Source organism: Papio anubis, chromosome 1 (genome assembly GCF_008728515.1).
Source record: "Papio anubis isolate 15944 chromosome 1, Panubis1.0, whole genome shotgun sequence".
Lineage (NCBI taxonomy): Eukaryota > Metazoa > Chordata > Mammalia > Primates > Cercopithecidae > Papio > Papio anubis.
Genome location: NC_044976.1, coordinates 37,499,904 through 37,514,083, shown reverse-complemented (window position 1 = coordinate 37,514,083; position 14,180 = coordinate 37,499,904). Strand labels below are relative to the sequence as shown.

At 41.6% G+C, this 14,180-nt stretch overlaps 1 protein-coding gene across 40 annotated transcripts in view; it reads right to left on the bottom strand.

Annotated features, from left to right (window-relative positions):
• Positions 1-14,180, bottom strand: part of MACF1 (microtubule actin crosslinking factor 1) — a 409,997-nt gene that overhangs the window by 193,295 nt on the left and 202,522 nt on the right. For all 40 annotated transcript variants that reach the window (XM_031667185.1, XM_031667174.1, XM_031667208.1 and 37 more), the window contains 10 exons: positions 13,413-13,540; positions 13,233-13,326; positions 12,871-13,025; positions 11,050-11,326; positions 6,616-6,744; positions 5,804-5,881; positions 5,036-5,197; positions 3,264-3,368; positions 2,531-2,626; positions 784-909 (listed from right to left, as the gene is read on the bottom strand). In XM_031667185.1, coding sequence (XP_031523045.1) covers positions 784-909; positions 2,531-2,626; positions 3,264-3,368; positions 5,036-5,197; positions 5,804-5,881; positions 6,616-6,744; positions 11,050-11,326; positions 12,871-13,025; positions 13,233-13,326; positions 13,413-13,540 — 1,350 coding nt within the window. The remainder of the gene's footprint in view (positions 1-783; positions 910-2,530; positions 2,627-3,263; positions 3,369-5,035; positions 5,198-5,803; positions 5,882-6,615; positions 6,745-11,049; positions 11,327-12,870; positions 13,026-13,232; positions 13,327-13,412; positions 13,541-14,180) is intronic.

The following is a 14,180-nucleotide window of genomic DNA, read 5'->3' as shown; positions in this document are numbered from 1 at the left end:
TTGAAATGCAAGGTTCCCCTTGCTTCTCACAAAGGAAAAGTAAGTTCCTTATTACATATACATTTCTATCTTAATTTGAGATGTAGCTTGAGCCTTGTCTTGCCAACTCTGTATAATATACATTCACTAAACACAAGTAGTCTTTCTGCTAATTACCAGCACTCCTGAAGAAATAATTCATTGGAGAAAATGAATATAAAATTGATTTGAACTAAATACTGAATATAAAACTATTTCTTAAAAATTAATATTGCTTCATAAATAACTGCACAAGTATTACATTACATGTTTCTTTGAATTAAAATCAATTTTAATTATCATCCAAAAGAAAACTACCAAGGAGGAAAATTTTGACTTAGGTGTATTTCTTTTTGTTTTTTTTTTTTTTAGTTCTTTTTTTGCATAAGAGAGTAACAAAGAATTTGATAAACTAATCCCCTTCAACCTTTTTTTCATGCTCAACACCTCATCCTTGGCTCCAACTATTACATTAAAACAGGAAAAATGCAAGGAAAGTATAAGGAGCTCAAAGTGGCTCAGAGGAGAAGACTAGGCCTTTACTTCAATAACATACCCAAAGAAATCTTATTAGCAACTTCTTTAAAAGAAAAGGAAAAAAGGAAAGAGACAGAACCACATCGATTAAACTCTATTTGAATGTAAGCCAAACTTTATTACAACAACGGCCCACTGCCCTGGAGCTTTCAAGGATATAAACAGCAGCAGTTGATATGGTTTACGCTCTTTCCCAGAAGTAATCATCCCCACTGAGGCAACACCCACCATGGAGTCCTGGAGCAGGTCTTCAAGGCGGGATAAGCTGGTGTTGTGGTCACAGGAATATTTTCGTTTAATGGAATCTTGGAGGTTCCTCAAGAATGACTCCAGCTCTCGTGCATCACTGAAGAACTATGGGAATACAAAGGAAGGATGCCTTCTGCTCAAAACATCAGAACACCCGGAATGTTAACTGAGAAAGAACAATTTTACTATGCAGAGCTTAGCAAAGCTGATTACACCCTACTGGATTAGTGAGAGTTCATTACAAGGACCACTGAAACATAAACCGAAGGGCTTAAAAAGCCATGCAGCAAAATATTAGTGTTGACTACCCCAAACCCTACCCTATAGAAAAGTTAGTTGTTTCACCCCCTCAGAAATCACTGCTCTTTCCTCTTGACTTCTGGCTAGGTACAGCATTTGGCTGTGGGGTGTATTTCATGAAAAACCTAAGGTTGAGTGATCAAATGTTTCAATTCATGTTATGAAATAATCAGGGAGACTATTTAATTTAGGGCAAAAGGCCGGGCATGGTGGCTCATGCCTGTAATCCCAGCTATTTGGGAGGCTGAGGTGGGCGGATCATGAGGTCAGGAGATCAAGGTCTTCTTGGCTAACATGGTGAAACCCCGTCTCTACTAAAAAAATAAAAATAAAAAATTAGCTGGGCGTGGTGGCGGGCACCTGTAGTCACAGCTACTCAGGAGGCTAAGGCAGGAGAATGGTGTGAACCCGGGAGGTAGAGTTTGCAGTGAGCTGAGATTGCGCCACTGCACTCCAGCCTGGGCGACAGAGTGAGGCTCCATCTCAAAAAAAAAAAAAAAAATTAGGGCAAAAACAGAGATAATGGCTTATTTCCTCCTCCCACCTCACCTGAAAATAAGCAGTACTTTTTTTTTTTTTTTTTAAGACACTTGCTCTGTCACCCAGGCTGGAGTGCAGTGGTGTGATCTTGGCTCACGGCAACCTCCGCCTCCCAGGTTCAAGTATTTCTCCTGCTTCAGCTTCCCAAGTAGCTGGGACTACAGATGTGTGCTACCACACCCAGCTAATTTTTGTATTTTTAATAGAGAAGGGGTTTCACCATGTTGGCCAGGCTGGTCTTGAACTCCTGACCTTAAGTGATCTGCCCGCCTTGGCCTCCCAAAGTGCTAGGATTACAGGCATGAGTCACTGCGCCCAGCCAGCAGTACATTCTTTCATGTTCTGACAGATGGAAAAAAGAAAAAAAAGATCATGATATTTTACAGCTCCTCCCATCAAGAGGTGGAGTCTATTTCTCCTCAACTTGAAGTTAGGCATAGCCACACGTCTGGCTTTAACCAAAGGCACATTAATAAATGTGACAGAAGCAGGAAAAAAGGGCTTGTGCTCTAGGACTTGCTCTCTCTTTCTGCTTGTGAAACACAGCCACGTTGTGAAGAAAGTTGCTGGATGCTAGAGACACACGGCTTGGTGCTCCAGCACCTAGCCAACTGTTAGACATGAGCAATGCCATTTGGGACCAACCAGCCCCCAGCCTGTCTGCAGCCATGAGTAAGACAGGCAAGATAAGATGAACCACTTCGCAAAGCCCTGCCCAAAGTGCTCAGCTACTGAATCACGAGCTATCTAAATGACTATTGTTTTAAGCAACTAAATTTTAAGGTGGTGGTTTATACAGCAAATGCACACTAATGCAGATGTGTTTGTAACCTCACCTTCAATATACATATGTACACACACACACAAACACAGAAATCCATCATACCTGAAAATAAGCAGTATTCTCTTTCACATGCTGCTCAACACACAGGCACAGCTGCTTCATCCACTGCAACTGGGACTGGACAGCAGCACTATAAGCCTGCAATAAACAAGCACACAGACAGAAGGGCATGAGTTTAACAGACTCAATATATATATATGTGCAATACTATTTTCCAAGTACAACTCTGCTAATGATAGAGAAGCCAACAGAAAAGATGTGGAGATACTTGACTGGCATCTGCTCAATGCTTCCCATGTATAAGAAGTGTTCCTTTAATCCAAAATGGTTTTGTTAGAGGGGTTTACATAGAAAAGGCCTCTTCCACACTCAGTTGTAAGTAAATGATCCAGGCAGCAAAACCCAGGCATAAATTCCTCCAGAATTCTTCCACTGTTTCTCTTCTTTTGGCAAAGGCACCACATCAACAAGAGTCAAGTCAGGATCTGTCTGGACAGTTACTTGAAGAAATACGGTCCAAGTCCACTTTTCCTCCGAAAGCTGGGAGCCAATGTACCTTCTATCGTTTCTCTCAGTAGTCTCCTTAGACTAACAGAAATGTTTGCAGGCTTTTGAGGGATACAGGAACAGTCAGGAATGAAAACAGAGAAGACCCAAGACAAATGATCCCTGACACTTCCTCCAAGTCTTTCAGTTGAACAAAGTCTCTAATTTGAACACTTTTATAACAACAACCTCTCAGCATTTGACCTCCACATATTCTCGAGTCACACACCTCCACTGTCTGCTTGGCTGGGTGGTTCTCAAGTGAAAGTAGTTCTGCTGTATCTTGTAGAGAACGAAACACATCCTGTTTCTCCTCCAGTTCCATTGTCAACTCCTGAAAATTGAATTCAATTTTACAGAATAAGTGCTCTTGGCAGTGGGTAGTGGCTAGCATAAATAAAAGCTGTGTTCCCTCCCTTATTTTTTTTATTTTTTATTTTTTTTGAGACAGAGTCTTGCTCTGTCTCCCAGGCTGGAGTGCAGTAGCGCAATCTTGGCTCACTGCAAGCTCCGCCTCCCGGGTTCACGCCATTCTCCTGCCTCAGCCTCCCAAGTAGCTGGGACTACAGTTGCCCACCACCACGCCTGGCTGATTTTTTGTATTTTTAGTAGAGACAGGGTTTCACCATGTTAGCCAGGATGGTTTCGATCTCCTGACCTTGTGATCTGCCCGCCTCGGCCTCCCAAAGTGCTGGGATTACAGTTGTGAGCCACCATGCCCGGCCTTCCCTCCCCTATTTTAAAGGAACCTACAATATAGAATTGGTGGCAAAATGAGATGTATAAACAGTGCATGCCAGAGGATTGCAGAGAAGGGCACAAACACTGGAATTACTGGAAAATATTCACAAAGGACATGGGACCTGACCCAGATGTGAGTAAAATGCGGGAACACAGAATGAGCATTGGACCACAGAAAGAAGATAACTTGTCTGGAGTGGACAGTTCCTGCACATCAGCACCCACACCAGTACATGACACACCAGGACATGGGTATCAGTGACTGGCTGGCTTTGCTTAGAGTATTCAGCCTACAATGCTCTCCACTGACTAAATTCTATTAACTGCAGGACCCAAGTTAAATGCCAGCTCTTCTGTGAAGCTGGATACTGATCCTTACTATGCTTTCAGAGCACTTTCTTTATATCTCTGTTATAGCCTAATTTCAGTTCTCACATAGCCTGTTTATTGTATTATAGTATGCATTCTTCTTCTAAAGTATCTAAAGTGCATGTTAAAAACAAAAACAAGAAACTCCCTATTTGCATAGTTTACAAAATCTTTAAAAATCTTCTGAGTGTAAAAATACTAAAAGTAGCAAAAAATAATCCTAACTTGTCTACATCTTTCAGTGAAAAGAATAAAAAGCAGTGTCCTATTGTCCAATGTTAAATTTCCCTTCCCATTTTACAAACAAAGAGATTGAAACAAAAAAGTTAATAAATGAATTAAGGAGAATTCAGAAATTTGTGGAAAGTCCAGAGTATATCCCAGTTAAATAATACTATACTAAATGCTTTGTCTAGGTTAGCTTATTAAATCTTAGTCTTTTATACAACCCTTTGGGAATACGTGCTATTAGGGAAGGGGATAGCTTCGAAGTGGTGCTATTATCTCATTTTATGGAGGTCCAGAGAGATCAAATGACTTCCCAAGGTTATAGAGCTAGTTAGTGGAAGAATAAGAATTTGAACTTAGGTACTCCAAAGCCTATAATCTTAACCACAAAGCTGTATTGCTTCTGAAATGACTCAATTTACAGATTGCTGCTGTATTCACCCAAGACACTGCCATTCTAAATGTATTCTAGATAAATTAATTCTAAGGTTCTACTGTCCCTCTCTCCATTTACACTTCTCACATGCATGGATGCACTGAGTAGGGCCCCTATTTCTATCTAGCAGAATGCAACTCCAGCCACCCAAGCTTTCAGCAGACTAGCCCGTCTCCTTCTGCTGCTGTTAAATAAATATTACAGGCCTGCTGCTGTGCTAGACTCACAGAGAAGTAATTTCTCTTGGCTGAGATATTGGAATTGTTGTCACTCCAGTCATATGCTAGTTCCTCCTCCTCCTTCTCATTCAACCAGATCAACTCAGCCGTAGCTCTGGAAACAAATTTATGTAGGCTCTGAAGGTGCCTCATCCGGAAGCTAGAAGTTTCCTAGACAAAGCAAGGATTATAAGGTTAGACTGCTAGCCTTTGTGTAGAAGATAGCACATTTGCATCAAAGTAGAGAATAACTCAGGAAATGAATTTGCTTTTAATCTCTGGATTTTTCCCCATGGATTCAAGTTTTGTACAAGTTTGATATAAGACTCCCAGAACTCTTGTCAATCCTAAGAAGAAGACAAATTCATAAGGCCTTTGTGGTGCTCCCTGGATAAAGAATGGTCCTGGGCTGTCCTACTCTGGACACTCTTGATAAACAGGGATGAAAAACAACAGATCAGAGGGAAAGTCCCCTCTCTACAATCTCAAACTTTTAGTTTTGGTCTCTCAAAGTGCATATAGCCACAGGTTTGCTGAAGCACAATACCTAGGATAGGTTATATTTATTTAAAACTTTTAAGAACAGTAGCTTCTGACCCGTTAAGAAAACTGAGAAAATGTTATAACACATATGAATAAGTGCATAGTAAATGGCATAACCTAATAAGCAGAAAACCAAAACAGGGCCAAACCAGATTTCTGAATTAGGTAAGAGAATTGATTGGGAGACACCAGACTCTGTATGAGCAGAACATAAGAGAATCGGCAGAAACTTACCTTCAATTTACAATACTGTGTCTCCAGCTTTCCAAGAGTTTCAGCATAGCTGGTACGGAAATTCTGGGACATCTTTCCCTGATTACAAAAGAACGAAATAAAAATACATTACAGAAAGAGTAAGTAAACTATGTGTTATGGTTGCAACTATGCAAATATTATGTCTAGATAGAGATATGGATTGATTGCTCTAAGAAAACAGAAGCTTGGACAACAAATTTCTGAGTCATATTTTATAGCTTGGAGCAGCACTAAGTGGGCAACAGTTGAGCAGGGTAATTACAAACAACAGACCTCACTATCCCATGTTTCCAGCAATTCTGGTAGCTAGCTTCTAAGCAAAACCAATGCCTGATGATTCCCACTCAATTGTTTTTTTGAAGGGAAGAGTTGAAATATAAAATGGGAAGACAGAACAGAGACTGAAGGAGAGAGAAAACTGTGTCAATAGTTTCTCTATACCAGCTCTCAACTGCAGGCAGATGGGGAAGCAAAAAGTGCCTGAATTTATAGAGGCAGAGGGCTTGAGTTTGGATCTGCATCCACTACTTACTAATTCTGACCTCTCAGCTTCTAGTATCACTTTTCTTTTTAGTAAAAAGGGGTTAATAAAAATACTTTTCTCACAAGTTTATTTCAAAGATTAACAGAAACACTTCATGTGAAAAGGGAATTTGTCATAAACCACTCTTCATCATCATTATTCTCTTCCAGAGCACCCTCGTACTTCGATACAGCTTTATTGTGTGCACCGTCCTTTCATCCGTTCCATCCACGTACCTCCCGTAATGTGGATTCTGAAGGCTACGCACCTCATACAACCTGGCCTCCTTGACACTTGAGCCCAGCTCTTCTACACTGGTATGGATGTGCTGCTGCGTTTCTAACTGCAACTCCACACTAGGCAGGTCATTGCCCCACTCTGCTCGTTCTAGTTTCATCTGAAAAAGAAAAAACATATACCACATAATTTACTGAATGGCTTGGTAGGAAAATGGTCAGAATCAACGTTTGGACAAGGAAGCAAGGGGTAGAGGACTGAGCAAAAGACATCTAGGCCATCTCCTTCAATCTACAGCCTCTTACAAAAAAATTACGCCATCATCACCGCTAAGGAGCAGGAGAGCAGAGCTCACCAATTATACAATAGAGCAGCTTTTCCTGCTGCATTATTAGTATACATTCCTAGAGCAATCAACCAGAAGGGAAAGGGAACTTCACAGGCTTAAAATGCTTAACTTTACACTTTAGGCATTTCTCTTTATGGAGTCTTTTCATTTCACAATCATAACTGATATAACAAAGAAGTATCTGAAAATATTTAGCTTCATTCATGACATCAACTACTGGCCAATGGAAGATAATTTCAAAACAGTTTATTTTGGGATATTTTTATTTATTGCTACATAGGGAATATATTATGTGGACATAGGAAGAATTTAATATAAAACAAAAGGGTTAGAAAGATAAGGGCAATATCAAATTTGAACCACTATCATAGAACACATGTAAATAGGGCCCCTTGGAACTGCAGAATACAGTAGTCTTGCTTAAACTTAAGAGTTATGATTGCCGGGCGCAGTGGCTCATGCCTGTGATCCCAGCACTTTGGGGGGGCTGAGGTGGGTGGATCACCTGAGGTCAGGAGTTCAAGACCAGCCTGGTCAACATGATGAAACCCCATCTCTACTAAAAATACAAAAATTAGCCAGGCGTGGTGTTGGGCGCCTGTAATCCCAGCTACTCGGGAGGCTGAGGCAGGAGAATTGCTTGGCTTGAACCCAGGAGGCAGAGATTGCAATGAGTGGAGATCGTGCCACTGCACTCCAGCCTGGGTGACAGAGTGAGACTCTGTCTCCAAAAAAAAAAAAAAAAAGGTTGAGGCCAACGCGATGGCTCACGCCTGTAATCCCAGCACTTTGGGAGGCCAAGGTGGGCAGATCACCTGAGGGTCAGGAGTTCGAGACCAGCCTGGCTAACACAGTGAAACCCTGTTTCTACTTAAAAAAAAAAAAATTAGCTGGGCATGGTGGCACATGCCTGTAATCCCAGCTACTAGGGAGGCTGAGGCAGGAGAATCGCTTGAACCCTGGAGGCAGAGGTTGCAGTGAGCTGAGATCGCACTATTGCACTCCAGCTTAGGCAACAAGAGTGAAATTCCATCTCAAAAAGAAAAAAAGTTATGATCAACAACAAAAAATGAAGAATAAACTCCTCTGTTAATGAGAGAATTAAAAACAAAAAAAAACCAGATTTACCCTATAAAAAATACAAGATATTCTTCACAGAAATAGAAAAAATAATTCTAAAATTTATATGGAACCACAAAAGATCCAAAATCGTCAAAGCTATCCTGAGCAAAAAGAACAAAACCAGAGGAATCACATTACTTGACTTCAAATTATACTACAGAGCTATAGTAACCAAAACAGCATAGTACTAGCCTAGAAATGGACACACAGACCAAGGAACAGAATACAGAACCCAGAAACAAATCCATACACCTACAATGAACTCATTTTCAACAAAGGTGCCAAGAACATACACTGGGGTAACGACAGTCTCTTCGATTAATTGTGCTGGGAAAACTGGATATCTGTATGTAGAAGAATGAAACTCGACCCGTCCCTTGTCATATACAAAAATCAAATCAAAATGGATTAACACCTTAAACTATGAAACTACTACAAGAAAATACCGGAAACACTTTCCAAGACACTAGTCTAGGAAAAAATTTCTTGAGTAATACCACACAAACACAGGCAACCAAAGCTAAAATGAACAAATAGGATTACATCAAGTTAAAAAGCTACTGCACAGTGAATCAACAAAGGAAAGGGACAGGCTGGGCATGGTGGTTCACGCCTGCAATCCCAGCACTTTGGGAGGCCAAGGCAGGTGGATCACCTGAGGTCAGGAGTTTGAGACCAGCCTGGCCAACATGGTGAAATCCCATCTCTACTAAAAATACAAAATTAGCTGGGTATAGTGGCACATGCCTGTAATCCCAGCTACCTGGGAGGCTGAGGCATAAGAATTGCTTAGAATCCAGAGATTGCAGTGAGTCAAGATTGCGCCATTGCACTCCAGCCTGGGAGACAGAATGAGACTCTGTCTCAAAAAAAAAAGGCAGGGGGACAACCCACAGAATGGGATAAAATGTTTGCAAACTACTCATCTGACAAGGGATTAATAACTGGAATATATATATAAGGAGCTCAAACAACTCTACTGGAAAAAAAATCTAATAATCCAATTAAAAATGAGCAAAAGATTTGAATCGACATATCTCAAAAGAAGACACACAAATGGCAAACAGGCATATGAAAAGGTGCTCAACATCACTGATTATCAGAGAAATGCAAATCAAAACTACAATGTGATATCATCTCACCCCACTTAAAATGGGTTTTATCCAAAAGACAGGCAATATACAAATGCTGGTGAGGATATGGAGAAAGCCTTGTATGCTGTTGGTGGGAATGTAAATTACTACAACCACTATGGAGAACCGTTTGGAGATTCCTCAGATCACTAACAATAGAGCTACCGTATGATCTAGCAATCCCACTACTGGGTGTATACTCAAAAGAAAGGAAATCAGTGTATCAAAGAGATCTGCATTTTCACATGTTTGTTGTTCCACTATTCACAATAGCCAGAATTTGGAAGCAACCTAAGTGTCCATCACAGATGAATGGAGAAAGAAAATGTGGTACTTAAACACAATGGAGTACTATTCAATCATAAAAAAGAATGAGAACCTGTCATTTGCAACAATATGGATGGAACTAGAGGTTATTATGTTAAGTGAAATATGCTAGGCACAGAAAGACAAACATCACATGTTCTCACTTAGTTGTGGGATGTATAAATCAAAACAGGCTGGGAAGAGTAGTACGGGGTCAGAGGGAGGTGGGGATGATTAATGGGTACAAAAAAAAATAGTTAAAGAATGAATACTACCTAGCATCTGATAGAGCAACAGGATGACTACAGTCAAAATAATTTACTTGTACATTTTTTTGTTTCAACTTTTATTTTTGAGATAGGGTACTGCTCTGTTGCCCAGGCTGGAGCACAGCAGTGCTATCTTGGCTCGCTGCAACCTCTGCCTCCCAGGCTCAAGTGATCCTCCCACCTCAACCTCCCAAGTAGCTGGGACCACAGGTGTGCACCATCATTCCTGGTTAATTTTCCATAGAGATGGGGTTTCGCCTGTTACCCAGACTGGTCTTGAACTCCTGGACTCACACAATCCGCCCACCTCGGCCTCCCAAAGTGCTAGGATTATAGGTGTGAGCCACCGCATCCAGTCTATACTTTTTTTTTTTTGAGATGGAGTCTCGCTCTGTCACCTAGGCTGGAGTGCAGTGGCGCCATCTCGGCTCACTGCAAGCTCCACCTCCCTGGTTCACGCCATTCTTCTGCCTCAGCCTCCTGAGAAGCTGGGACTACAGGCGCCTGCCACCACTTCTGGCTAATTTTTTACATTTTTAGTAGAGATAGGGTTTCACCGTGTAGCCAGGATGGTCCTGATCTCCTGACCTCGTGATCCGCCCACCCAGGCCTCCCACAGTGCTGGGAATACAGGTGTAAGCCACCGCGCCCGGCTCCCAGCCTATACATTTTTAAATAACTAAAAGAGTATAACTGGATTGTTTGTAACACAAAGGATAAATTTCTTGAGATGACAGATACCCCATTTTCCATGATGTGATTATACATTACATGCCTGTATCAAAATATCTCATGTATCGTATAAATATATATACCTTCTATGTGCCCACACACAAAAAAATTTAATTAAAAAAAGATAACAGATGTATGACATGGCAATTTTCCCCAAGCTCTCACTTAGAGTACAGTTAGCTGAGGGAAAAGATTCCCAAAGGGAAAACTGTATGCTATTCAGTATGGGACTGTGAGAATTTGTGCCAACCTCACCCATGCAAGATTTAAGGAGAAGGGGGCTTGGGTCTCAGGCAGCATCAATAATTAAGAAAGTCAAGCCAGGTATGGTGGTATATACCTATTGTTCCAGCTACTCAAGAGGCTGAGGCAGGAGGATCACTTCAGCCCCAGTCCAGCCTGGGCAACATAGCAAGACCCCATCACTCAAATGAAAGAATAATAATAATTAAGGGAATCTGCACAGGGAACACAAAGCAATCTCATCCTCTTAGATAAGCTGCTAAATCCGGTAAACATTAGTGTACTGCATAAGCTTTTGGATATACACCCACCTGCATCTCTTCTACCCAAGACAGTAGTTCATACACAAATCGGAGATTGCCTTCATCTTCAGAGGAGCTGATAGCCACAAGTTCAGCCCGAGTCATAGGCTTTCGGAACCAGGAGGTAGAAGAAGAATAGGGTGCCTTGGTTAAGGGTTCTGCTTTCAGATGAGTAGTGGTTAAAGTAGAGGGTGGAACCAATTCAAGTGAAGTGAAATGGCCCTTCCGGTACAGGTTTGTACACTCTAGGCGCAAGGTGACCAGCTCATCCTGCAGACGCATGACCCTGAAATGGAAGAAGAGAAAAAAGGAAGGGATTTAAATCTATAGTATACTTTTAAAAATAAAATCTTCCTTATCCATTTGACAAAGATATGATAAAAATAAAAATGAGCCACCCTGGCCAACATGGTGAAACCCTGTCTGTACTAAAAATACGAAAATTAGCCAGGTGTAGTGGCACATGCCTGTAGTCCCAGCTACTCAGGAGGCTGAGGTAGGAGAGTTGCTTGAACTCAGGAGGCGGAGGTTGCAGTGAGCTGAGATCACACCACTGCATCCCAGCCTGGGTGACAGAGCAAGACCCGGTCTCAAAAAAAAATAAAATAAAAAACAAAAAATAAAAATGAGATCATATAAGGAAAAGTGTTTAGAAAAAGTGCTATATGAATACAAGGTGATATTATTAACAACTCCATCTAGTTCAGAATTGTTTTTAAGACAAATGCCAAATTACAGTGTTAACTGGAGGGAAGCTAACAATACTATTTATAGAACTCTCAAATAGTATAATAAAACAAACAATGGATTAGGGGTCAAGAAATGTGGGTCCTAGTCTCGGCTCTGTAAAACTAGCCTTGGGAGGCCGAGACAGGTGGATCACAAGGTCAGGAATTCAAGACCAGCCTGGCCAACATGGTGAAACCCCATCTCTAGTAAAAATACAAAAATTAGCTGGGCATGGTGGTACACGCCTGTACTCCCAGCTACTCTGAGGCTGAAGCAGGAGAATTGCTTGGACCCAGCAGGCAGAAGTCGCAGTGAGCTGAGATTGTGCCACTGCACTCCATCCTGGGCTACAGAGTGAGGTGCCGTCTCAAAAAAAAAGAAAAAAAAAAAACTAGCCACATGACTTTACACAATTTTCATCTTCTGTGGGTCTCAGTTTTCTCCCCTATAAAAAGAATGTGATGGATCACCAATGTTTCTAAATCAGAAGTTGTGTTGTGTCCCACCCCTACAGGTCGTTCTAAAATATATGAGAACGGGCCAGATATAGTGGTTCATGCCTGTAATCCCAGCACTTCGGGAGGCTGAGGCAGGAGGATCGCTTGAGCCCAGGACATTGAGATCAGCATGGGCAAGATGGCAAAACCCCGTCTCTACTAAAAATACAAAAATTAGCTGGGCATGGCAGCCTGCACTTATAGGCCTAGCTACCTGGGAGGCTGAGGTGGAAGGATCGCTTGAGCCCAGGAAGTCGAGGCTGCAGTGAGCCATGATTGTGCCATTGCACTCCAGCCTGGGCAACAAAAGTGAGACCCTGTCTTTAACTAATTAATTAATTAAAAGAAAATATGTGGAATGTTATAAAAGGCCACAACGATTGAAGTAATCCTATAGGTACTTAGTGGGATAGGGGTGCAATAAGGAGAAACTGTCCTCCACTAACAGAACATTGCTGCCCAAGACATCTGTAGTATCTCCATTGAGACACTGACCTCAAATGTCCAAGTTAAAAGATTAAGTGCCTGACTCTTGCTCTACTCTTGATCCATGAGTCTCAGCAGTAAGCAAGTAAGCCCTCCGTTTGAGTCCCTTGTTCCTCACCTAAAAGCCAGCTCTTCTAGCTGGTAGTAATTCTCATCCCGCAGGATCTGGAGATCCACCTGCAGCTGCCTGATGAGACCTTCACACTCCTGAATGTACATAATGACATCTGACTCACATTGTACCGGTTGTCCTGATTCCAGATGAGCAGCATCCTGAGACAGGAAGAGAGAATAACAGTGGGAAAACTTCCATTGCCCCACTCACTAGGACAGAGGGAGCCAAGGAGTCTACTGCAATTCCAAAGAAAAGGGAAGTAATACATCTGGATTCCTCGATTGCTAACTTCAACCATTAGAGCAGAGGGTGAGAAGCAGAAAACATGTGACATAGATGTGGGACAAAAACAGTCAGAGACTTACAGCCTGCAAGGTATTCTTAGCTAGTGTCAGTTTTTCTTCACAGTTCAAAGCACCATTCTGAATTTTGTTTGCAATCTGTAGCAGCAATTCCAGCCTGAAATAAGATAAAACCATAGTCACGTGAAAGGTTCACAGCAGCTCAATAAATAATGTCAGACCACTCTCAAGATCTGGACCCACCTCTCCACAGCCGGCCGAAGTGATTTCTCTCGCTCCAGCATCTCTATGATGAGCTTTCCCCACTCTTCTTCCACATCATTAGGGTGATAACCTTGAGGCAGTTTAATTCGGCCAAATTCAATCCACACCTGAAAGAGCCACTCTTTCAGTCCAAAAACACAGCCATGCCCTCTTGTCCCAGTTTTGATTTACACATCACTTCTTGCTTCCTTACCCAGCCATTCAGCAGTTTTTCCTATTGTCTAACATGGAAAAACAATCAAATATGTATCAGGTTCTTCACCCTTGAGGTAAAGAGCAGAAAAGTCACCTCTAGAATGTAGGGACTACCTACTCTAAGTCCTTCCATTCCTTTTACACTTTCTATAAATCCTCCTTTCCCCTCAGTAACTTTTATTCTGGCAAGGTTACAGTCTCATCTCTACAACTTCAAATTCTCTAGGAATCAAATTCTGAACAGAAGTCTCTCTTCTTTCCACCCTAGGGAAAGATTCAGCTTCCCACTGAGAAGCAGAAAAATTTATCCACAAAACTCAAGATTTCTGAAAAATATATGCCATTTTTCAATAAGCCCTTTAAAAAACAGAGATGGCTGACACTGCCCCTTTACCACAATATTTTAAGACCAACCTGAGAGTGGTGCTATTATTTGTCACCAGGAGAGTACTTCTATTAATGCAGTTTGGGAAGAGAACACAAGGAATCTATAATCAAGAAGCAACAACAGTACAGACCAGCAAACCCCAAGTCTCAGCAAAGGATAAGCTC